General features: G+C 43.6%; 1 protein-coding gene across 2 annotated transcripts in view; it reads right to left on the bottom strand.

The window, feature by feature from the left end:
* The window catches only part of TTC28 (tetratricopeptide repeat domain 28), a 2,190,403-nt gene that overhangs the window by 425,586 nt on the left and 1,739,778 nt on the right, over nt 1–25,039 (bottom strand). For both annotated transcript variants that reach the window (XM_029572102.1, XM_029572103.1), the window contains exons 7-8: nt 3,870–5,211; nt 545–1,068 (exon numbers count right to left, since the gene is read on the bottom strand). In XM_029572102.1, coding sequence (XP_029427962.1) covers nt 545–1,068; nt 3,870–5,211 — 1,866 coding nt within the window. The remainder of the gene's footprint in view (nt 1–544; nt 1,069–3,869; nt 5,212–25,039) is intronic.

The raw sequence follows: 25,039 nt of genomic DNA, 5'->3' as shown, positions 1-25,039 counted from the left end.
TCTTGCAGCTGCGAATTACATGGGAGTAAAGTAGGCCTGGGAATTCCAAAATTAAATTCCTATGTGTACTTTAAAGTTTCCCCCTCATCCCCCCAGCACCGCTGTTTTACTCACAGGAATAAGTGTGCGGGCTGTGGACAGCACATGTATTTTTATCCATATACCAGGGTCGAGGGGGGAGAAGGAGCTTTTTTGCACAAGCTAGACACTTGCTTACCCATGGGAATCCCCTTGAAAATTGCTCCCCAGATATCTAGAGGGAGCAGTTTATACATTTGTCACTAAGAATACCAGGATAATGAATCTCTTTTTTGTTTTTTTACACACATAGTACTAGTATTGATATATTTAAAAAAAAGGTCAATTTCTTCCAAATCATCCAGAAATACCATGAATTATTTTAATTGGTAAACATAGGACATGACCCTCTGGTAATGAAAAAAAAAAAAAGGCACGACAGGAAGAAAATGTGTAATAATAAAAAAATACATAAAAGAAACTTTTGCAAGCCAAGAATTTCTTCTTAACGAATATATAAGCTTACCTTCCTGCAGGTACATTACTGCCTGAGAATAGTTCTGCAAAGCATGATGTGTTCTTCCCAAGCTGCTGTAGGCTACAGTTTTGGCCACCAAGTCATTCATTTGAGCTGCAATGCTAAGGTGTTGCTCCTGGTAAACTACGGCTCTCTCAAATGTACCCAAGGATTCATAAGTTAGTCCAAGGTTTCCATATGCTCGGCCTTGGCACGCTGGATTGTTTGTTTCTTCAGCTATCTGCAGATCGAGCTGATGGTACTGTAGAGCAGTATCATATTCCCCCATTTGTTGGTACACCCTACCCAGGCCACAAGCTGCATCGCTTTCCAGTATCCGGTCCTTCATTTCCCGAGCAATGTTCAGCTGACGTTCAAGGCAAGAAATGGCTTGCTCATAATTTCCCAGCTGGCTGTGCAAACCTCCCAGCTCTCCGTACGCTTCTGCCTTGTTGGATGCTTCCCCTAATTCATGGGCCACCACAAGCCTCTTTTCAAAACATACAAGGGATTGCTGCAAATTTCCCATTGCCCTATAGCAAGAAAAGGAATTATTTGCATTACTGTGCACATCTAAACGTGTCTTCCCAGTCCCATACCACCAAATGCCATAGTACATGAGGAAACAGAAAATAGTTAATGTCACATACTATGGAAGTGCTCATACTCAGCTAAAATCTGTCAAGTCTCAGTTTAGATTAAGGTTATAGTGAATTCCATAAGGAGCCCTTACTAATGACCTTAGGTAAATTACAATACATTGAAATAGTGCAGCATGCTACCTCGGGTCCTGCCACCCAGCGGCCTCAAGACGCTTCACTACTCTAAATTCTCTCACCACCAAAGTCATTTCTAACCTCCTCCCTATTACCACAGCTTCCAATTTCCTGCAGCAGATCCGGGGAAGATACTGTAGCAAGAGTTGGAAAATTCTCAGCAAAATTAGATGGCAATTACATGGAATATTTACATAAGCTTGCATATATTTGTATATTAAATTAAATCACATTAATTTCACTTTATAAAAATAAAGTCATTTTCTGACATTTCTCTGTCCAGTTAATTTATTTGTTTTGTTTTGTTTTTTTTAAGGGGGATCTTAGTGATCAGTGCTGGAAAGGGAGGAGAGCATTAGGAGTTAGAGAATAGGGGGAGAGGAAAGATGGGAAGAGAGAACATTTCAGAGAATGGAAATGGAGAAAAGATCTCAGGTAGAACAGGTAGGGGATGAAGGGGGTGGAGTGCAGTGGGAGGAAAGGATGGAGGATTCATGGTGCTTAGGAAAGAGGAAGGAATGGGCATCAGGAAGGAGAGGGGACAATGGGAAACCCTTCCTCTCCCCCACCAGTCCCTTCTCACTAATATCCCATCTAATCCTCCTACGCCCCACAGATACCTCAGCTCCCTCACTTATTCTCCCTCCACACGCTCTCTCCCTGCCCTCTCCTATCCCTTCTCTCACGGTCTGACCCTCCCGATTCTCTAACCACTAACTCTTCCCCTGCACATCCCATCTGATCCTCTCCTCTCACTCACTCTTGCCACCCCCCATCCAATCATTCTCTCTACTCCCCTACACACCCTCCATGCCACTCTCCTGTCCCCTCTCAACCTCTCCCCATCCCCACTTTACAGTAGGACAGCACAGCATGGTGCCTAAGGTCTCCTCCTCCTCTGCTGCCTGGGACTGGTGTTGTGTGAGGAACTGTGCAGAACACCGTAGTTCTGTACAATTCAATGTGCAACAAATGGGGCCCAGCAGCAAAGGAGGAAGACGGGGCCCTGAAGTGTCAAACTGTTGCTGTCGTCCTCCTCCTAATAATCCAGGATGAGGAGGGCCAGAGTTAGCAGCACTGCCTCCGCTGCTCCTGCCATAGTCTGCTGTGGTTGCTCCACAGGCACTGAAGAGATCTGTGGGAACAGCTAGATTTTGCAGCCCTTCCCACAGCACTGCTGGAGATTAAGGGTCCTGTCTATTACCTCTTTTATAAAGGTCAGCATCCACCTTTCTTCAGTACCGTGGAACCACTCCCATCTCCAAAGATCTATCGAACAGTGTATAGTTTCAATAGAAGAAACTGTTCGATAGATCTTTGGAAATGGAAGGGGTTCTACACACATCCTGTATGCATTTTGATTTCTCCGGTGCAGAGGTGTTATTGAAAATAACTATAGATACTCTACAAAAACCTAAACATATCAAGGTACATAATCAGCCATGGAACAGCTAGTTAAATTAGGCGGCTATAGCTATCCAGCTAATGTAACGGGGATATTCAGAGGCGCAGCCACATCGCTGAATATCCCCAGTTATGTCAAACTGGCTAATTTTAGGACAGCCCTATGAGCCGACCGAAGGTACCCACATTGGTTAAGCAGCTAACTATGAATATCAGAGTTGGCTACATAACTTGATGTGGCTAACTTTGGCCTGCCCCGAAACACCTCCAACCTATGTGCCTAGAATTCAGGTGCATATGGCGCTGAGTATCCCCAGTTAGCCATCTAAATGGCTTTTGAATATTGACTTTACCATTCATTGACAAATATAATGTACACAAGAGATAATGCACATAAGAGTATACTACAGATATTCACATTAAACTACATGAAACAAAATACAATCATATTATAATGAAGGAAAAAAACATTTTGTTGCTTCATGGCCAGCCTAATGGTTAAGTAATGAGCAATCAGTATAGCAAAGCCAGAGACTTGGGTTTTATATCTGAATTAAACTCCAGTTTCTGTATGGAAGTGGGTGGGATTGTTGGTTAAGTGCAATAGAAATCACAGAGCAGTTGAGAGTGTATATAAGTGATTATTAATAAAGAAAGGGTGTGATGAACTTGAAATAAGGGGTCTTTGGTTTTGATTGCAAATATTACTGTCCTTAACATAAGGCATGGGGTAACCTGCAAGGAGAGGCAGTTACTACCATAAGAAACTTTCTGAGCAGATTGGATGAACCATTTAGTATTTTTCTGCCAACAATACTATATTATGTTATATATTCTAAAGGTAAAGATGATAGCTGGTGGACACTCAGAGAGCAGAGATTTTGGGCATTTCATCTTGTACGATTCACCATGAAAATGTGTTTCGGTATAGGACCTACACAAGGGAGAGGATATGGGATATTACAGGGAATGCATGATAATACACAGGTACACGAATACCAGTAAATAAAAATGTTAACATAAATAAATAAATAAATAAATAAATGAAAGAAACAATATACCATTTAGGACTTCACTGTCAGATTACCATTTGGCATGGCTCTGCAACTAAACTTGCATAACATAAATAACTTTATTTCTTAATATTTGTTTACCTGTGTCCATTTCCAAGGCCACGATAAGCCTTAGCCTGATCCTGTGTGCGATTTAAACTCTGGGCTACAGATAAATACTGCTCATAATATTTTATGGCTTCTTCATAATCTCCTAGAGCCTCATAACAATCTCCCAAATTCCCATATGCCCGTCCTCTTTCCAGCACAGATTCATTTCCACTCAGTTGCTGTAGCATGGCCAACTGCTGCTCAAAGTAGCCAATGGCTTCCTCCATGACATTCATGTTCATCTTGGTAATGCCCATGTTACCATAGACTTGGGCTTCTATACTTGGATCCTTCAGCTTTTGCCCAAGTTCTAATTGCTCTTCATAACACTTAAATGCCATTGTATACTTTCCAAGGGACATATATACTGCAGCAAGATGACCATGGGCTCTGCATTCACCTGATATATCACTTAATTCCTGGTAGACTTCTAGTTCCTGTGTGTGGTATCCCAAAGCTTTGTCGTACTTTTGTATCATCCTGTATGCAGTTCCTAATGCTGCATAGGCAGAGGCTTCTAGTCTTCTATCTTTGACTTGATGGGCTAAACTCAACTGCTGTTCATAAAATTTTATTGCACCATTTACATCTTTTTTGCAGACAAAAATATCACCAAGGTTCCCAAGGGCCCGAAATTTTGCTTGAAAATTGTTTAAAGACTGGGCCAGGGACAGCAGATATTTCTGGCACTCTTCTGCTTTGCTATAGTTCATTAAAGCCTTAAATGCTAGACCTAGGTTACAATAAGCCTTGGCTTGACTCAGCTTATCATGTAGGTCCTTAGCCAATGCGAGGTCCTGCTCATAGTATTTGACAGCCTCCTGATAGTTTCCCAGGGAATAATGGGCATATCCAAGATTGTGACATACTTTTCCTTCACCCTCCATATCTTGAAGTTCTGGAGATAATCGTAAATACTGTTCATAGTAGGGTACAGCTGGCAAATACTCGCCTCGAGAGCAATGAAAGTTCCCTAAATTGCTAAGTGCTCGAGCCTCACTCTGTATATCCCGTAGTTCTCGTGCGATATTAAGATGGTTTTGGTAGTGTTGCAGAGCTCTATCATGTGCACCCATGGCCTGATATGCCACAGCTAAGTTCCCATGTGTGGAAGCTTGAGAGGCCCGATCATTAACTTCCATTGAAATTTGAAGCTCTTGTCGATGGTATTTAACAGCTTGGTCATATATACCAAGGGCATTGTAAGCATTTCCCATGTTGCCATAGGCTCTGCCCTGTGCAGCATAATCACTCAGCTCCTGAGCAATCGACAGGTGAGTTTTATGTAGTTTTAGTGCAGCATCATAGTCTCCTTTCATCTGGTGAATTATGCCTATAAAAGAAACATTAAAAATATATTAAACAAATGTTTTTTCTAAACAATCTTAGTGAAAAAAAAGTTACTCCTTCACTCCTGTTAAACTCACAAAGTATTTCACAAGATTCCACTTTGCTGTTTTTTGCCTAAGATGCAAAATTCCAAATATATTTGTTTGTTTTTTTTAATGCAAGAAATCCTGGATAATCTGGTTTTGTGCATATACATACTTTTATGCAAACTGGGGGGAGGCTTTCTGGGTGAGGGACAGAGTCGGGACATACACTCGTACTTTTTGAAATTAAAAAAATATGACGGTAACTTTCAAACAGCTGCGCAGGCGCACGTGTGCCAGCTCGCACCCAGAGACAAGGCCATTTTATAATAAATGCGCATATGATTTAAAATTGGTTGGGTGCGTGTACATGTGAGCACAATTTTATATGGACTCACGCAAATGCTGGCTCTACCACGTAAGTGAGGGGTTTCAATAGAAATACGTGCCGACGCAATAGCTCTTTTTCCCAGTTCGCCCAATTAACGGATTGGACTTCCTAAACCCCCCTGGATTTTAAAGGCTCCCTTTTCCCCTGTTACACCCGACCCTTAACCCCCCCCCCCCCCCCCCGACTAGCCCTGACTTTTTTTATTTTTTTACTTACATACCAGCCATAGCAGAAGTAAAGTTACGTAGCAGGGACCCCCAGAGCACCCTTGTGTGTGTAATTATTTATGCTCACATCGCTTGGTCTTCCCCCGACACACCCACGTACCTGGAGGGATGTGCGTACTTGGGTGCTTTTTAAAATCCGTGCAGTGCGTGCCGGCCCAAGAGACATGCATATCGCCCGGCTTTGGCGCTCGTAGGGCTTTTAAAATGTACCTATATGCGCATAATGTAATTCACATAAAGGAATTCCCTCTGAAGAGCAGGTGTAACTTTGGGTAAGTTATTGTGTGTGTGTACCAAGGTACAGACTGAATAAAAGGTACACGCAGACTTCACCCAAATACGCAGAGTTATAAAATTATCCTCTTAATGGTACCTCCTTTTAACTTTATACTTATTTTTACGTAGGCAACTCAAATACATACATTTGTATACTGTTTCAACTATTTGTTATGTGCTGTGTTCAGTCCTTGAAGACATTCCTTTGTCTTTCTAGCCACAGGTTCTGTAAAACTATTATTGGCTTTCAATGCGTGGAATACATAATTTTTCTATCAGCATTTCCTCACTTCTAATCACATTTCAAAAATAACATACTATGTAAAATTACAGTTTCATCTTTTCCCCCCTCTCTTCTCTCTGACCAATATATCTAAACAAACAAACAAAAACACTCATGTTTTTCTAATTATTTCCTAATGCTAACCTCCTCTGCATGGCTCTGTATGACGAGAACACTGCATGGATTATGAACTATTCACTAATAAGTTAATGGACTGGAAAACAGCTGCTCAAATAGGAAAATAAAACAGACAGACAGACATCTGGAGCACTAAAACTGAGACCTCACATACAGTAAATCTGTTAATTACAATCACTTATAAGTGACCTTTTTTCACATTAATCCTTTTATAAAAAAAAAAAATCTTTAAAAAGTGGACTTCACTGGCAATATTCCATCAAGAAAAAATGAAAACATAATTCATCTGAATTTTGTCATCTTTACAAATTTCTATCTATGTAAGTCATTACTTCCTACACGTTTCAAAGCTCTTTTTTGTTATGTAAAATATACTGACTATACAAATAGCGCCTCCAAAGGATCAGCTCATGTATTAGATGCGCCTGCTAGCAATCAGAAAATTTTGCTTAATACAATTTCTTTGAAAGAGGAAGGAATTAGAATATGGCCCTCAATGTTGATAGATGGAAGCCACAATATCATTAGCTAAAGAAGATTCTGATATGACTTTGCACCCATGTTACAGTACTTAATGGAAGTATTTATTTCAGAAAACTCCAAAACTAAATAAAATAAAGAAAATCCATTAGCATTGTAGCAGATTTACGTGATTCCCAGTTGCTTCTTGCTTGGTCATTATAATATATTTTGTCCTTTTGTCTAGCATCACACAACCTTCCTTAACTGTGTTTTAACAGTTATGCAAAGTACATTCCGCTGCGTGTTCATTCTTTTTATAAAGTATACCTATTATTTTAAATTATTTCTTTCTATAGCACTACTCAATGTACGTCGTGCTTGTATAAGAGTCCCTGCTCAGTAGAGCTTACAATCTATTCAAGATAAATATATAGGGCAAAAGAAACTGGGAATTTCTTTAATTAAGAAATATTGTTAAAAATTAATAAGGCTGTAAGGGGGATAAATCAAGGATTAAGATTTAAAAGCAGCCTCAAAAAGGTGGGTTTTTAGAATAGATTTAAATAAGGCAAGAGAGGGAGCATGACGCTCCAACTCAGGAAGTCTATTCTAAGGGGTACATTTTTAAAAAAAGCACGAGCGCAAACAAAAGTATGCCGGATTTCAATAGATACGTGTGTATCTTTTAAAATCCGGGGTCGGCACGCGCAAGGGGGTGCACATTAGTGTACCCTGCGCGCGCTGCCCGTTCCCTCCGAGGCCGCTCCGAAATCGTAACTTACGCGCATTGGCTGTCTGCTGGCGCGGCAGGCCCCGACACAGGCCGCTGTGTTGGGGCACTCGGCCACGCCCCCAGACCGCCGCCATGCCCCCTGGCCATGCCTCTGAACCGCCCCTTTTTGCAAGCCCCGGGACATACGCGCGTCCTGGGGCTTGCGCGCGCTGCCGAGCCTATGCAAAATAGGCTCGGCGCGCGCAGGAGCAGATTTCCTCAGGTTATGCGTGTAGCCTTTGAAAATCTGACCCTAAGCGTATAATGCAGCCAGGTAGAAAGCACGGAGTTGGGAATTGGCAGTAGAGGAGAAGGGCATGCATAGGAGTGACTTATCTGATGAGTGGAGTGCATGAGGAGGCATATAGGGAGAGATAAGAAAATAGATTTAGTGAGAAGCTATAAAGTAAAGGCTTTTGTAGGTCAGATGATCTTGAAATGTATGCAGGGATGGATAGGGAGTCAATGGAGTGATTTGAGAAGAGGGATTATATGGGTGTAGTGACTTTGGTGAAAGATAAGTTGCACAGCTGATTTTTGAATGGGCAGAAGTGGAGAGAGATGTTCACTGGGAGACTTGTGAGGAATAGGTTGCAGTAGTCTTAAATAGGAAGTGATGAGAAAGTAGAAAAGGAAGGGGTGGATTTTGGTGATGTTATAGAAAAAGAAGCGACACATTTTAGCAGTGTTTTCGATATGTGTAGAGAGGAGTCGAAAATGATCCCAAGGTTACGGGCTGAGGGAACTGGGAGGATTACACTGTTGTCTACAGAAAAAGGGAAAGGAGGAAGAGGGGAAGTGGGCTTCGGGGAAAAGACAAGGAGCTCAGTCTTAGCCATGTTAAGTTTAAGGTGGCGGTGGGACATCCAGGCAACAATGTCAGATTTCTGGTGTAGAGGTAAATCCAAGTATCATCAGCATATAGATAGTACTGCAAGCCATGAGAGGAGATCAGAGCGCCAAGAGAATTGGTATACAGAAAGTAGATGAGGGCCCAGGATAGAACCCCTGAGGCATACCAATTGATAGTGGGATGGCAGTAGAGGAAAATCCACCAGAGGTCACACTAAAAGTGCGATGGGAGAGGTAAGAAGAGAACCAAGATAGGACAGAGGTCTGAAATCCATGTGAGGACAAAATATCAAGCAGCAGATGGTGACCAACAGTATTAAACGTTGCAGATAGGTCAAGGAGGATAAGGACTGAGTAAAGGCCGTAGGTTTTAGCCATAAACAGACTTTGGCAAGGGCTGTTTCTGTGGAATGTAGAAGGTGAAAACCAGACTGGAGTGGATCAGGAATGGCTTGAGAAGAAAAAGTCAGGCCTGTGGTGATGAAAAAGATGGTCAAGTAGTTTGTAAGCAAAAGGAGGAGGGAGATAGAACATAAGAACATGTCATACTAGGTCAGACCAAGGGTCCATCAAGCCCAGCATCCTGTCTCCAACAGTGGCCAATCCAGACCATAAGAACCTGGCAAGTTCCCAAAAACTGTCTATCCCCTGTTACTGTTGCTAGTAATAGCAGTGTCTATTTTCTAAGTCAACAATTAATAGCAGGTAATGGACTTCTCTTCCAAGAACTTATCCAATCATTTTTTAAACCCAGCTACACTAACTGCACTAACCACATCCCCTGGCAACAAATTCCAGAGTTTAATTGTGCTTTGAATGAAAAAGAACTTTCTCCGATTAGTTTTAAATGTGCCACATGCCAGCATCATGGAGTGCCCCCCAGTGCCTCCACTAACCGAAAGAGTAAACAACCGATTCACATTTACCCGTTCCAGACTTCTCATGATCTTAAACACCTCCATCATAGCCCCCCTCAGCCATCTCCTCCCCAAGCCGAAAAGACACAACCTCTTTAGTCTTTCCTTACAGGGGAGCTGTTCCAACCCCTTTATCACCTTGGTCGCCCTTCCCTGAACCCTCTCCATCACAACTACATCTTTCCTGAGATGTGGCGACCAGAACTGTGCACAGTATTCAAGGTGCGGTCTCACCATGGAGCGATACAGTGGCATCTCGACATTTTCCGTTCTATTCACCATTCCCTTTCCAATAATTCCCAACATTCTGTTTGCTTCCTTGACTGCCGCAGCACACTGAACTGAAGATTTCAATGTGTTATCAACTATGACGCCTAGATCTCCCTCCTGGTCCCAATACGGAACCCAACATTGCGCAACTACAGCACAGGCCACATTTCCCCAAATTTATCACCTTGCACCTATCCACATCAAATCTCATCTGCCATTTGGATGCCCAATTTTCCAGTCACACAAGGTCCTCCTGCAATTCATCACAATCTGCCCGAGATTCAACCACCCTGAACAATTCTGTATCATCCACAAACCTGATCATCCCACTCATATTTCTTTCCAGATCATTCATAAATATACTGAAAAGCACGGGTCCCAATACAGATCCCTGAGGCATTCTACTGCCCACTTCCCTTCACTGAGAAAATTGTCCGTTCAATCCTACTCTCTGTTTCCTATAGTTAGAGGATAGGTAAGGTCCAGTGAGGATTTTTTGAGGAGTGATGTAATCACAGCATGTTTGAAGGCAATGGAAACAAAAGCAGAAAGTAAAAGATTGAGGATGTAACAGATGGAAGAGATGACTGCAAGGGAAACATAGCTGAGGAACTGGATTAGAATAGAATCAGAGGAACAAGTAGATTTGGCAATCCACAGGTCTCCCCTGCAAACTGCCACATTTACCTCCAATCCCGAGCCACCATTGCTGACCCCCAACACCGCCAAAGACCTTCAGGGCATATGTGTGGCAGGCTACTGTGTTCAAACAGGCTCAACACGATGTGTGGCAAGACACCACTAGCTTCCCACATGACCTCCCAAAGCACCGACATGCCCAATATGCTCAAACTTAAATGGTCCACAGTGGGAAATTCCCTGCGACGCTCTTAGATGATATCACAAGCCTCAGCTTTTAAAAGGCCCTTTCTCCTTGAAGTTCATACCTTAGCAACAGGTCTCCCTACAGACTGTATAATGTGAGTTGCCTCAGCATCTCCAGTTCATGGTCCTCATCTTGTCCTCAGTTTCTGGTCCTCATCTTGTCTTCTGTCCCAGTCATCTTCATCTTCAGTTCTTGTGGTCAGTTCTTCAGTGTTCATCTCCTCACCTGACCACTTGTGCTGTACCTTGCTTCCCTGTCCTGCTTATCTATCCCATCTTTCCTTGGACAGATAACCAGTATTAATCTCTGCCTACCTATTCAACCTCCGTGAACGCCACCTGCCTTTGATCTGACAATGCCTTTGACCTCGCCTGCATACTTCAGCCTCTCTTATGGATCTTCTGACCACCCGCAGAGGCCCCCACCTAAAACCTGCCAACCCCAGTACCCAAAGACTCAACCCGAGGGGAACATGGGCTGGTATAAGCAAAGCTCCAGTTGGGCCTCTGCCTCACCAGACTCCGCCAGCTGACAGTGGGGACCTGCTGAATTCCTCCCTGCAGGTTGCATCAACCCCTCCCTCAGTTCAAGGGTCCACGCCCACAACAGTGAGTTTGGAGGAGGAGAGAAGATGGGCAGTTTCCTCCACTGTGATTTCAGAAAAGAAGAAGATTTCAGGGGATATGTGGAGGGTAGAGGAAAGAAGTGGATGGGGCTAGAGATGACCTGGTTAAGAACTCAAGACTAATTTTGAAAACCTTGTCATGGAATCAGTCAGCCATAGTCTGGACAGAGAGTGAAGGGGGTGGGAGGTGAGGGAAGTTTGAGCAGGTAATTGATTGTGGCAAAGGGACAGTGAGGGTTGGAAGCAAGAGAGTTTGTCAGATAGATGAAGTACTCTTGCTTGGAAAATACAATAGGAGACTGGAAGGAGGTCAGCATGAATTTGAAATGTATGAAGCTGGTATGGGATTTTAGCCAGCGCTGTGCAGCATAGCAGATACAGAACATAGGAAGCGAATTCTTGAAGTAAGCCAAAGCTTGGGTTTGATGCACCTTACATGATGGCTATAGGGTGGGGAAGAGTGTCTAAAACAGAGGAGGATATAGTGTTAGAAGAAAAAACTGCCACAGACTCTGACAATGTAGTGGAGGATACAAGAGTTGACAACCTGGAGATTTATGAATGTGGGGGAAGGTGGTTTAACATGAAACTTACCAGATGATGATCTGAGAGGGGAAGAACAGACAGAGAAGTCTGAGAGACAGCATTTGGAGGAAAGGATAATGTCAAAGCAGTAGGCATGCTTGTGAGGAGGGATGGTAGAGCAGAGTCAGAGATCAAATGAGGAATTTAAGGCAAGAAATTTTGGGGCATAAGAGTCAGAAAGGACATCAATGTTGAAGTTAAAGCCCCCAAGAATAAGGAAACAGAAAGATGAATCAAGGAATAAGGAAAGCCAGGAATCAAAGTCAGTGAGAAAGGAGAAACAGTGGATAAATGACAGCTACCTGGAGTAGTATTAGGATGAATAAGCAAATGAAGTGGGCCTCAGAGGAAGAAAAGGAGTGGGATTGAGATGGAAGAAGGGATTGAAACCTACAGAAGGGGGAGAGCAGCAGTTCAACACCATCACTACAGCCTGCTGTGTGAGGTGTATGGTAGAAAAGGTAACCTCAACAGAGAGCAGAAACTGAAGGAGAATCCTCAGGGGAAAGCCACATCTCAGTCAACGCAAAAGATGAAGAGATAGAGGTCATGAATGTAGCTAAGCTTGTTGGAATTAGAGTGGGCATTCCACAGGAAACATGAGAAAAGAAGAGGGAGGGAGAAGGGGAATAGGGAAAAGAATGGAGGGGTAATGGCTTGACATGCACAGATGGGGAGAAAGTTGCCTTGGAGGGCCAGGATCAGGTTTGATATCCCCAGCTGAGACTTGGAGAAGGCGAATACAGAGACAGTGACGGTGATGAGATACTGTCAGGGAGAGTGGAGATGGCTGGAGAGGAAGAAACCTTTGAAGCTCAAGAGCAGTGGACAGGACAGAAGACAGAATGGAAGGTGAGGAAAGAATGCAGAGAATGCTGTAGGGGACATGGTATCAGTAGTAGATTGTAGCAGGGAATAAAATTGGGGAGGATTAGCATCAGGAAGAATAGATGAGGTGGAGCCAAAGGAAATAAAAAAGGGAAAATCTACTGACTTTAGGTAATGCTATGGCATGCACCTCCTAGCCATTTGGTAGAAACCAAAGGATGCTGGAATGTCCTCTGAGGCAACTGGAAGAAGTATGCAGATTTATTTATTAAAAAATTTCTTATAACCCGCATATTCCATTAGACATAGCGACTTACAAAAATACAAAGGCTATCGGGCCATTTTGATTACTGGCAGCCGACGGTCTGAGTGCAGGAGGTCGCTCCCGGACCCCCGCTGAACTTTTGGCAAGTCTTGTGGGGGTCAGGAGGGTCCCCCACGAATTGCCAAAAGTCCCTGGTTGTTCAGCGGGGGTCCGGGAGTGACCTCCTGCACTCGGACCGTCTGCTGCCAGTAATCAAAATGGCGCCGATAGCCTTTGCCCTTACTATGTCACAGGGGCTACCGGTGCCATTGGTCAGCCCCTGTCACATGGTAAGAGCACAAGATGGCGCCGATGGCCATGTGACAGGGGCTGACCAATGGCACCAGAAGCCCCTGTGACATAGTAGGTCAAAGGCTATCAGCGCCATTTTGATCGAGGCAGGCCAGACAGCCCAACAGCACGGAGGGAGAAATCCCTCGTGGGACCCCACTGGACCACCAGGGATGTTAGTAAGTCTTGGGGAGGGATGGGGATAGTGGAGGGTGGGGGTTGTATTTAATGTATTAAAGTGAATTTTAATGCTTGGGGTGGGTTTTTTGAGCTTCATTTTCCCGGTTCGTTTTTTGGGCCGGTTTCGTTTTTCCCCGTTTAGTTTTTGTTCGTTTTTCCAAAAAACTAACCGAGGAAAAACGAACTTTACCCCAAAGCGTCAGACTCAAAAAATGACCCGGTAGAAAAAAACTAAGCTCATCTCTGATTATTTTAAGGGATGGCTTTAGCTAATTTTCCCTCTAAGGATTGGGTTGCTGTGAGCATAAAATTGATAGGCTTTTTACATCAAAAAAAAGTAATGCTCAAAAGATAATGTAGGAGGGTGTTTCTGGTGCACCATCAACTTCAGCAGTCACCCTACACCCCTGCATCAGTATATATCCTTCCCTCAGAATAGTCGTCAGGAAGAACAAATCATACAGGATTTCTATCAGGTTGCCTGCTTTCCATCTGTCCTGAGGGTGATTGATTGCACACACATCACTATAAGGGCATCGGGGGGGGGGGGGGGGGGGGGGGGGGGGATGAGGCCACCTACCACAACTGCAAGGGCTTCCACTCCCTCAATATGCAAAGGGCCTCATCCTGGATGTTGTACCCAAGTTTCCTGGATCCAGTTTCCTGGCTCTTGCAGTCAGGAATTCATGATCACTTCCAGGAAGGACATCACAAGGGGCTGGCTATTAGGTAGGAAACAATCTATTGATAACACCATATAACAACCAGCCTCCTTTGTGGGTTTCCCACATCTCTAGGTGGCCTGCCTGCCCTGGAGGGGAGCTCTGATCCAGCCTAATCCCCTAACATCCAGTCCAACCTGAAAGTCTATATAACAGTTCTGCTTTGGCGTGCGCACAAATCTACGCCCGATTTTATAACATGCACGCGCAGCCGCGTGCATGTTATAAACTCCAGGGTCGGCACGCACAAGGGGGTGCACACTTGTGCACCTTGCACGCGCCGAGCCCTAGGAGAGCCCCGATGGCTTTTCCCGTTCCCTCCGCCCCCCCCCACCTTCCCCTCCCCTCCCTTACCTAACCCCCCCCCCAACCTTTGTTGAAAAAGTTGCGCCTGCCTCTGGGCAGGCATAGGATGCGCACACCAGCCAAGTACCAGCGCGCGATCCCCCGGCCGCCATGCGGAGGCCTCTGTCCAGCCCCCGGACCGCCCCTAGACCGGTACCCCGCCCACGCTCCCTTCCTGCCCCTTTTTCAAAGCCCCAGGACATACGCGCATCTCGGGGCTTGCGTGCGTTGCCGAGCCGATGCAAAATAGGCTCGGCGCGCACAGGCCTTTTAAAATCTGCCCCAGTATGCGTATTCCTCCGCGCACACGTGTGCGTGTATTCCTATGTGCACATGAGTGTAACTAGCATGTATATATGAGGGTAACTGGCTGACAAATTCGCAGGCAAAAGTTACGCACATAATTATTTATATAAGATCACATAGTAACGCATGTATATGGCTGCTCATGTTAATGTGCATTCTTACCTGCGTAATCAGTCTGCCTGTGTAGTGATGGAATTTAAAACTCTTGTCTGTTCAAAGCCCCTCCCCCCAATGCTCTCTGGGGTCCTAAAGATGTTAAAGAGACACTGCCAATTATACTTCACTTCAAGCAGCAGGTGTGATGCCTGCTGCCAAGATTGGGTGAGATCAGGTAACTTGGCCCCTCCTTGCATTTGCCCATATATGGAACAGCCTCAGGTGTGCAGATCACAAGACCAGCAAGGAAAGTCAGGTGTAATGGACCCACACAATTTCCGAAGGCTGCATAGCCTGCTCCTTCAGATTGTTAAAGGTGGACCACGAATGGTAGGTTTTACATCCCGGTTAGAGTTGCTCTTTGGTGAAAGGCAAGCCCTTGTGAGGCAGAAGAGAGGCATACTGCATACTGCTTCTTTATGGCCACTAGGCCTAGCTAATGATTGGAAAACAGTTGCATGGATTGCTTGTTAAATATGGCACTTGGGACATTGCCTGAACTGTATATACCTTTACTAAGACCCTTGCACGGGCAACACTGTAAGGCTGCTGGTGCATGGGATTGATGAATGTGTTGGTTCATGAGATGGCCAATAAGGAGAAAGTTGCTTGGTGTTTTCTACCACTCCTCCTACTCTAATCCCTCTGGAGTATGCATCTGCTTATCCAGACTTCACCATGTCTAACTGGCCCTGCCGCACATTTCCACCTTTTCTCTATTTGATCTATGGCCTTAAAGTGTGATCCATATTTGAGTGCTGGCCTATGCATTTCCTTCTTTTCCTAATCTGTCTGCTTCAACACTTCACCAGCACACTCAGTCTGGTTCCTTCTCATCTGTCCCATTACCTAAATCACAGACATAACCCTACCTGGTGTTCTTCTTCACATCTCCCTGTGATGCCTTATCTTTGTTCCACACACTCTTCGCTAGATATAATTTTCTTCTTGTTTTACTCTCAACCACATGATCACCAGCTGCAAAAACGTGTAGGCCCCTTGCTCAGGATTAGCTGAAGCTATAGTGCTGGCATGTATTAACCTCCTCCAAAGCTGCTGTTTAAGGTGAAAACTATCCCTTGGTGTCCCTGATCTGTCCTTGGTCATGTGAAGCACTCTAGAACCACATTCCTCTTCTGGGCCCAGCTATACAGAATGAGAGACTGTGGAGAGGGGGAACCTGAGGAAGCACTGCTGTGCAATACCTCTGAAGCAGGAAATGAGTGCGTGAACTGACATCATGGCTATTCCCACTGCAAAATATCTTCCAAGGGATAACTCACAAGTGAGCCATGGAACTGCTGACTTTGGATTTATCACCTCATGGAAACTATAAGCACAGGTTAACTCAGACAAAATTTTTAAAATGCAAACATTTTTTATTAACTTTTAATAAAAAAAATTATAAATACATAATCCAAAGAAATAAAAAGAATGAGACTGGGAAGGGATAACTAGGGAGGAAAACAAAAAAATGAATCCCAGGGAGTTAGGGATAGGTGCAACCGCAGATTCAGGAGTCTGCTCCGGATGGCTTTCGGCTGCTGCCCTGAAGTCGCAGGGCATGACCATGGCAGCGCACCATCCTGAGCAGACTCTCAAGGAATGCCTGCATCCTTCTCTGCTACATTGTCATCACCGGCACCATGGCTTCAAAATGCCGCCTTCAAAGAGGCTCTTCCCGGGAGCCAGGTGCCACTGGGGTGCGGCTCATGCAGAAGCAGCAGAGGCGGATGCAGACCCCCGAGGGAGGCCAGCAAAGGTTGAGGGAGGTCTGCATCCCCCCAAGGGAGGCCAGCAAAGGCCGAGGGAGGTCGGCATCCCCCTGAGGGAGGCCAGCAAAGGCCGACGGAGGTCGGCATCCCCCTGAGGGAGGCCAGCAAAGGCCCAGGGAGGTCTGTATCCTCCTGAGGGAGGCCAGCAAAGGCTGAGGGAGGTCTGTATCCTCCTGAGGGAGGACAGCAAAGGCCGAGGGTGGCCTCCCTAACTCCCTGGGCCAAATGGGGAGGCGGCCCTACATGGAGGGGGGCTCGGGGCTGGTCAGGGAAGGGTGCACCTGCTGGAGGTGGAGGTGCTGCATCCCCGCCAGCTTGTTGCGTCTCAGGGTCCTGCCACATAAAATAGGTTTGACGCATTGGCCACCACCAGGGACACCAGGTGTTGGACATCCCTGGTGGTAAAATTGGGCTGCCAGGTCAGACGAGACATATTGTACATTCCTGAAGATCTGGAAGTAGTGTTGCTTAAGTGAGAATGCAACAAATGCTGTGCATGCGTCTTTGCGTACAGGTTACACACATATAAATTTGCGTGCTACCGTGTGCGCTTACATAAGCGCGCACATGTTTTAAAATTGATCGGTAAGGAATGTTTACAGGATGACTTGTGTAAACTACATTAATATATAAGCATTCAATATTCATGAATATTTATGTATTTATTTTATTTATTTAAGGTTTTTATATACCAGCATTCATGATACAATCACATCACGCTGGTTTACATTTAAACAGGGGTGCAATATAGACATCAAACTGGAACTATAGTGCAGAAGAAAGCAGTTACAAATAACAAGGACTATTGAACTGGGAGAAGAGAGAAATAAAGGAAAAGGTTTATAACGGCAAATTATTTACAAAGAGATGAAATTGAGCTGACTTTGTAATGTAAGTAGATGGAGAAGGGCATTAATTGGAGTCCGGGAAAGCTTGCGTAAACATCCAAGTCTTAAGTCTTTTTCTAAAGGTGGGGAGGCAGGGCTCCTGTCTGAGATCGGGGGGGGGGGGGGGGGGGGGGGGCGATGGAGTTCCATAAGGGTGGACCAGCTGTAGAGAGGGCTCGATCTCTTAAGGTAATATGTCTAGTGGTTTTGGTGGGAGGTACCTGGAGAGATCCTCTGTATGCGTCTCTGGTGGGTCTTGTGGAGTTGTGTAAGTGGAGAGGGATTTGTAGGTCAATTGTGGTGTGTTGATGGATGGTTTTGTATATAATGGAGATGGATTTGTAGATGATTCTGAAGTGGATTGGTAACCAATGAATATATCTCTCACAGCAGAAAATGGTATATTGGAAGTGACGATAAAAGCTTTATATACCAATTTGCCAAAGAAAAAAATGCACATAGAGCAGACCATCATAGCACTGCTTATTACTGCAAGCAAGCACAGTATTTGAGGAGGTGCACCACACTTAGAATGAGTTACATAGAAAATACAGAAAGGGGCGAGATTTATGAGGTATCATCTGTGCCATCACTGAAAATTTCATTAATTACCTCCCGTTTTACCACTTGAGATCCTACCAAGATATACTGAAACAAATTGAAAACAAATGAACAAAAAAATCAAAGCATGTTGATTGTAAATTGTAATGCAACTTTAATTGTAATTTTTAATAATACATTTATTGTAATCCACCTTCAGACTAACCTAGAAAAAGGAGGAATTGAAATACTTATGGATAAATAAATAAACAGCCAAGGAAATGTCTTGACTAAAAGCCTCAGAATCAAAACCTATCAATTAGAATTACTTTCAAGTCAGGGAGATAAACAATGAGATGCAGTACAGCACAAGCCCTGCCATGAATCTGGAGTATAGCAATGAATGAAGAATAAAGAAGGGAGACAATAAAAGCAGAGGAAGAGAAGCATAACAGTAGCATAGTAGGCCGAAGGCTCCCGTGCGATGAAGGAGTAGTTTTATTGCACGATGAAACACTGCCATAAGGGCTGCAATCTGGAGCCCAAGGCAGCTATAAAAAAATGATGAAGGATTACAAGCCAAAATCCAGGAAAATACAGGAACGGCACAAACCGAGGCTCTCGCAAGAATGTATTGCTTGTTCTCCGCAGAATTGCTCACAAGGGTGAATACCATCCATAATGCACGTTCATTTATGGAGCTGAGGAAGCTTTTACTGAGTTGCATGAAAATACATTGGGAAGAGTTGTAAAGACATTCTTATGCTAATTTTTTCCTTTTGTGCAGATTTCCTGTTAAACATTGGTAGTGTGCTCCTGAATGGGTATGATCCACTGGTGCCATAAACATCCATCAATGGGGAACAGCCAAGATCTCAATAAACACACGCAAACAGCTGAAATGTGAAATTAATAAAAATGGCTACACGAAGAAAGCACACGAGGTGAGATAAATTAAGTCTGTGTTAGGTGAAAGTAAGTTCAGGATAAATGGGAGAACAGGAATGACACTCATTTAAAGGATTCGTAACCTTAGCACTGGAGAGGGGAAAGCCTATTAACCCCCCCCATAGCCCACAACAGCAAAGCATGTGAGCAGAGATTTGTTTTCAGCTCTTGCACACTGTCAGTAGCCTTGCAGAGAACTATTGCATGCAATTAGGCGCCTCATTCTGCAATAATGTCCGCTGTTTAAAAAGCACTCTCCTCTCCTGATTCCAGTTGCACTTTCGGTGGATATTTTTTTTCAAGGGACTTCCTCGGGCAGGAACAATGCTTTACCTGCAGAAATGTCTGGCCAAAGTCACATAACGCTCTGTACGCACTTTTGACACATCGTGGAAAAGTGTTCCGGGAGTCCGAGAAGGGGTTGCATTTACATGCATATTTTTTGATTTTGAAAAGCGGTACATTTCCACAAAAGCTTTCCCTGTACAAAGTAGCAGGTGTAAGTTTGTATGTGTAATTTTGTTTGGGATAATTTCAAAGCAAACTTACACCATAAGTAGCTTTGAAAATTGGTGCAAACTTTGGCATATAACAGCCTGCAAATTTATGTGGGCTATTTAAAAAGAATGAACGCATTGCAGGATAAATACTTGGACGTTTTGCCAACCTTCGTGATCAATATGGGGCAAGCAGCAAGATATGGACATTCTTAGGAACTGGTTCTCAGTTTGATTGAGACAGTACATTCTATAACATTCGTTAAATCACCTCATGATAAGATGGGTTGGGGGAATGGGAAGTAGAAGGGGAAAACTGGAATTTCTGTGCAACACTGACACGTGTGTAAATCTGGTTTATTGTTCTTGGTGGTTGAAAAAGCAATAAAGATACATACAAAAAAAAGTTTTCAAAAATGATTAAAAAAAATAAATGACCTTCTCAATGGAGCAACAAAACACGTGCGTACCTACCTCTGTTCCAAATACAAACTATATAATCATCCAGAGGACTAGGCAAACTATTATGCCAAAAATGCTTATTTATACATAATAACTTTAATACATCAACATTACATATTTTAGTACGGGTCCCGTTATGTAACCCAAAATCCTCTTTGCATTAAAAATTACCTCAATCATGCTCTACCCCCATTCACACCATTCATACTGCTCACACCACATAAAACCATAAAATCAGTGCACTTGTGAACTGGATGCTAATACATATCACATAAGAACTGTTATATTAACAAATGTAATTATACATGAAGCTTGCCAAATTTTGAACCTTAAACAATTGTTTTTCAACACTTAAATGTTATATTGTGAAGTTCCAAAGATGGATCATTTAAATGTATATTCCGACGAAGCACTCGTTTCGCCCATACAGCAGGGCTTCCTCAGGGAATGATGATATTTTTCCACAAATTATCAATACACTCAAGCTGAAAATAACTTCACTCCACACTGCATTATATATTAGAATCAAGCAGGGTCACTTCTCCACTGTGATCTGCTGTATGTATAGCGTCAATACATAGCACTGGACTCAGCCAATCCAATATAGGAAATATTAATATATATTTGGAGATCATTGTAATTTGTGTATAATAGCGACTCCCATGGTTGTCAAACCTCTATATTCTTTCCTTTGAGATCATAAATATATATCCCCAATGATTCACTTAAGCATACTGCCTGATGCCTTATTCAACATGTACCCATCGCGCGGCGTACACCAAACGAATGTAACTCCCTATCAAACTTACCACGTTTGGGGATATATATTTATGATCTCGAAGGAAAGAATATAGAGGTTTGACAACCATGGGAGTCGCTATTATACACAAATTACAATGATAATTTGTGGAAAAATATCATCATTCCCTGAGGAGGCCCTGTTGTATGGGCGAAACGAGCGCTTCTTCTCAATGGAGCGACATATCTGCCATGTTATTCCATTTGAAAGTATGGAAATAAAGGTCTAGAAAAAGATATGAACTTTATTTAATTTAGGATTTCTACTGCACTTTTCACTACTGGTTGGTCACTTCAAAGCAGATTACCTCTATGTGGCAGTTCACAATGACAACTTTTGACTGGACTAACATTTCTTAACAAGCTTTCGGAAGCTATACTCCCTCCAAGTGACAAACCATAATGACCAGGTAAAGGCAAAGAATGATGTTTCCTGAACATACAAATGATTCACAGATTACAGAACAAAGGTGCTGTGAAGAGCGGGAAGTGTGGGGGAAGACTGGCAGGGAGCCAGCAGGATTATGTCTGCTAATCGGTGAGAAACCTATGTCCTTACTACAGGAGACCCTTTACTACCTACAGTACCTGACTATAATTTGCCTTCAGCTCCCAATTATAAGGCATGAGCTGAACCCAAAATAAATTAAAGATTCTGTACAACTCGACCTACATCTCACAATGGAAACCCACATCTCAGCGGTGGTAAAGACATCCTTTATGTACGTACGCCAGATTCGTTAAATGCGTAACATTGTTGAGAAATGCGACCTAGCTACTGTCATATACTCACTGATCACCAACTGCATCAACTACTAACTCTTTATTCCCTGATATTGCACCAAACAGTCTCAAATACTTCAAACGTTTGCAGAGCATGGTGGCTAGACTTTTGGTAGGGGCCAAATCCACTGACTATGTTATGCCAATTTTGCATCACCGACACCTCCCGGTTGAAAGAAAGGTAAAATTTAAAACACTTTCAGGTCAATGCAATATCGTGCGCTCAGCCTGGCACATAGGTTAATGAGGGCTTGGACACACATTTTGGACACGCATCCTTATGCAATAAGGGGATTAGCGTGTCCAAACCAGCGCATACCTAATAGTGCTCATCACATGTAAACTCACGTTGATGAGGCTATAAAGCTTTACCCACTTATGTAAAAAATAAACGTGCACCTGACGCGGACATAATACTGCTTTTCTGTAGTTCCACGGACTTAATATCGTGGTAATATTAAGTTGGAGGAACCATAAAAAGAAGTCAGGTAAAAAAAAAAAAAAAAGTCTTGCCAGCATTCAGATTAGGAAAACGAACACTCAATTAACGAGCATCCGTTTTCCTAACCCACACACAGCCACTTCTCCTGGGTGCCCGATGCCGGGGAAGCGCTAGGGATGCACAATTTCCCCTAGCGCCTCCTTTTTAATGCAGTGGCTCTTTTGTCTACTGCATCCCGCCCCCAGGAGAGGTGGATGGGTACACGTTAGGGAAGCAGGCGCCCAGTTTGGACGCATAGTTTTAGCGCATTCGTTATTGCATCGGCCTGTTTGCTTTGACTTCAAATATGTGAATCAACTGGCTCCTGAATATCTTTCCGTACTTCTCAGGTCTGGTGTGCTAGCTTTTTTGCTACCCTGTGTGAAATAATTACTGTACTGTCCCCTCCCTTCACCCCTACTTCCCAATTCAGTCTCTGTTCGGTGCCCATCAAAAACGTCAAGATCCCTCCTTCAATCTATATTTTTAAAAACTGACAACCCGCCCCTCCCCCCCAATGGAACCCATGGTCAAGTGGAAGGGTAGGAAGCACCCTAGGCAAACCTTGCAGCCTTGCACACACACACACACATCTACCTACCCCCTCTACACACACAAAAAACACATGCATTTGTAATAGATTTTACATTAAAAAGTCTTCAGAGGCAAAAATGTTACTTACAACATTCATATTATATTTACATGCTTACCAGAAATAGCTGGCAAAATAACACCACTTGGAGCTCTTATAAAATTAGACCTTTAATAATACGTGTTGGGCATATTAGCCCTCAGAAAGCCATGAATAAACAGAATTACCATTATGATATAATAAACCTCTCCATAACCAAAGCAAACCCCAACTTGCCGCGCACTGAAACAGTAACACCTTAACCATAAAAGGCAACACTGCACATATTACAGAACCAGGCCCTAGATCACAATACACCTTCCATTAGGAAACAGAACAAATCAGACTGCTATAGATCCCTACAAAAGAAACTAGGATGCCTGGAGAATACCCCACCTCAGTCACACATACAGAACACAAACAGACCCTAACCAATACAGAGACCAGAAACTACAAATAAACATGCAGAGAAGTGACTGGAACCCATGTCAGCCTCTATATGCAGAGGAAAATGAAAAAAAAAACAAACCCCAGAAACATTATTAATCTTCGTAAAACATTAAACAATAAAATCACAAAATATAAACATCATTCATAGTAGTAAAACCATATTCATAAAAAGAATATTTCAAACCAGTTAAACAGAATATCCATAATTTCTCAAACACTAATAAAATATTTCAAAACAGCATCAACCAGCAAGCAATAAGTAAAACAATAAGAATACAAAAAAAATTCTCTCTCCATACCTGGGAACATTTTTACTTCTAGGTGCCCTGAGATTGTTGTGGATTAAGGGGGCAGGAGGGGAAGGCTTACACTTGCAACCCAAAAGAACATAAGAATTTTCCATAATGGGTTAGACCGAGAGTCCATCAAACCCAGTATCTTGTTCCAATAGTGGCCAATCCAGGTCGCACACTGATAAGTAGTGGCTATTTCATCAGTCTACTTGGGTTTGTAACCGTTTATTGACTTTTCTCTAGGGAATTTCTCCAAACCTTTTTAAAACCCATCTACGCTAACTACATTAACCACATCCTCTGGTAATAAATTCCAGAACTTAATTGTATGTTGCATGAAAAATAATTCTCTCTGATTTGTTTGAATGTGCTACTTACTAATTTCATGGAGTGCTCCCTAGACTTATATTTTTTAAGAGAGTAACAACCAATTTACATTTACACATTCCATTCCACTCATGATTTTATAGACCTCTGCCTTATCCCCCCTCAGACATCTCTTTTCCAAGCTGAACAGTCTTCACCTCTTTAGTCTTTCCTCATAGGGGAGCTGTTCCATTCCCTTTATCATTTTGGTCGCCCTTCTCTGTACCTTCTCCATCGCAACTATATCTTTTTTGAAATGCGGCGACCAGAATTGTACACAGTATTCAAGGGCGGTCTCACCATGGAGCGATACAGAAGCATTATTACATTTTCCATTTTATTCACCATTCCCTTCCTAATAACTCCTAACATTCTGTTCAGTTTATTGACTGCCGCCACATAAAGAATTTAAGGATTTTAAAGTATTGTCCAGTATGACCTCTTCCTCTTTCACACATACACTCACAGGCAGACTGTGCCAGAACTGCTGGCGGCACTGCAGCCTCTTCTCTTTTTTGGCCGCAGTTGGGTTGGGCTCCGCCATCAGCCCCACAAACTTTCTTCTTCTCCGGCCATCAGCAGGTTGGCTCCTCTTCTTTTTTTGGTCGCTGGCTGGTTGGGTTCCGCCAAACGGCCCCACAGCCTTTCTTATTTTTTTGGCCACCAGCAGGTTGGCTGCAACGGCAGCCCTGCAGCCTTTTTTCAGCCACTGGCAGGTTAGGCTCTGCTAGCAGCCCCATGGCCTCTCCTTTTTCACCTGTCGGCAGGTTGGGATCTTTGGGCCTCTGGCAGGTTGATCTCCCCTGGTGGCTCCTCACTCTCTCCTCTTTTTCAGCTGCTGGTGCCACAGTTAGTGAAACTGGTGAGGCCAGCGCCAGTTTGATTCTGCTGCAGCTGCCGCCGCCCCCCCCCCCCCCAAATGCATGGTCTGTACACCTGGGTCGCATTGGGCCATGTGTTGCTCCTAAACCCCAACAATGGGAACTTTGATTCTCCCAACCGGTCCTTCTCTCCTCCCCTCCACTGGCTTCATCTAGACTAACACTCATGAAACTTCATAT

The sequence above is a fragment of the Rhinatrema bivittatum genome, chromosome 11 (assembly GCF_901001135.1).
Source record: "Rhinatrema bivittatum chromosome 11, aRhiBiv1.1, whole genome shotgun sequence".
Classification (NCBI taxonomy): Eukaryota; Metazoa; Chordata; class Amphibia; order Gymnophiona; family Rhinatrematidae; genus Rhinatrema; species Rhinatrema bivittatum.
The sequence above is the reverse complement of the archived record's forward strand: the minus strand, read 5'-3'. Positions and strand labels throughout refer to the sequence as shown.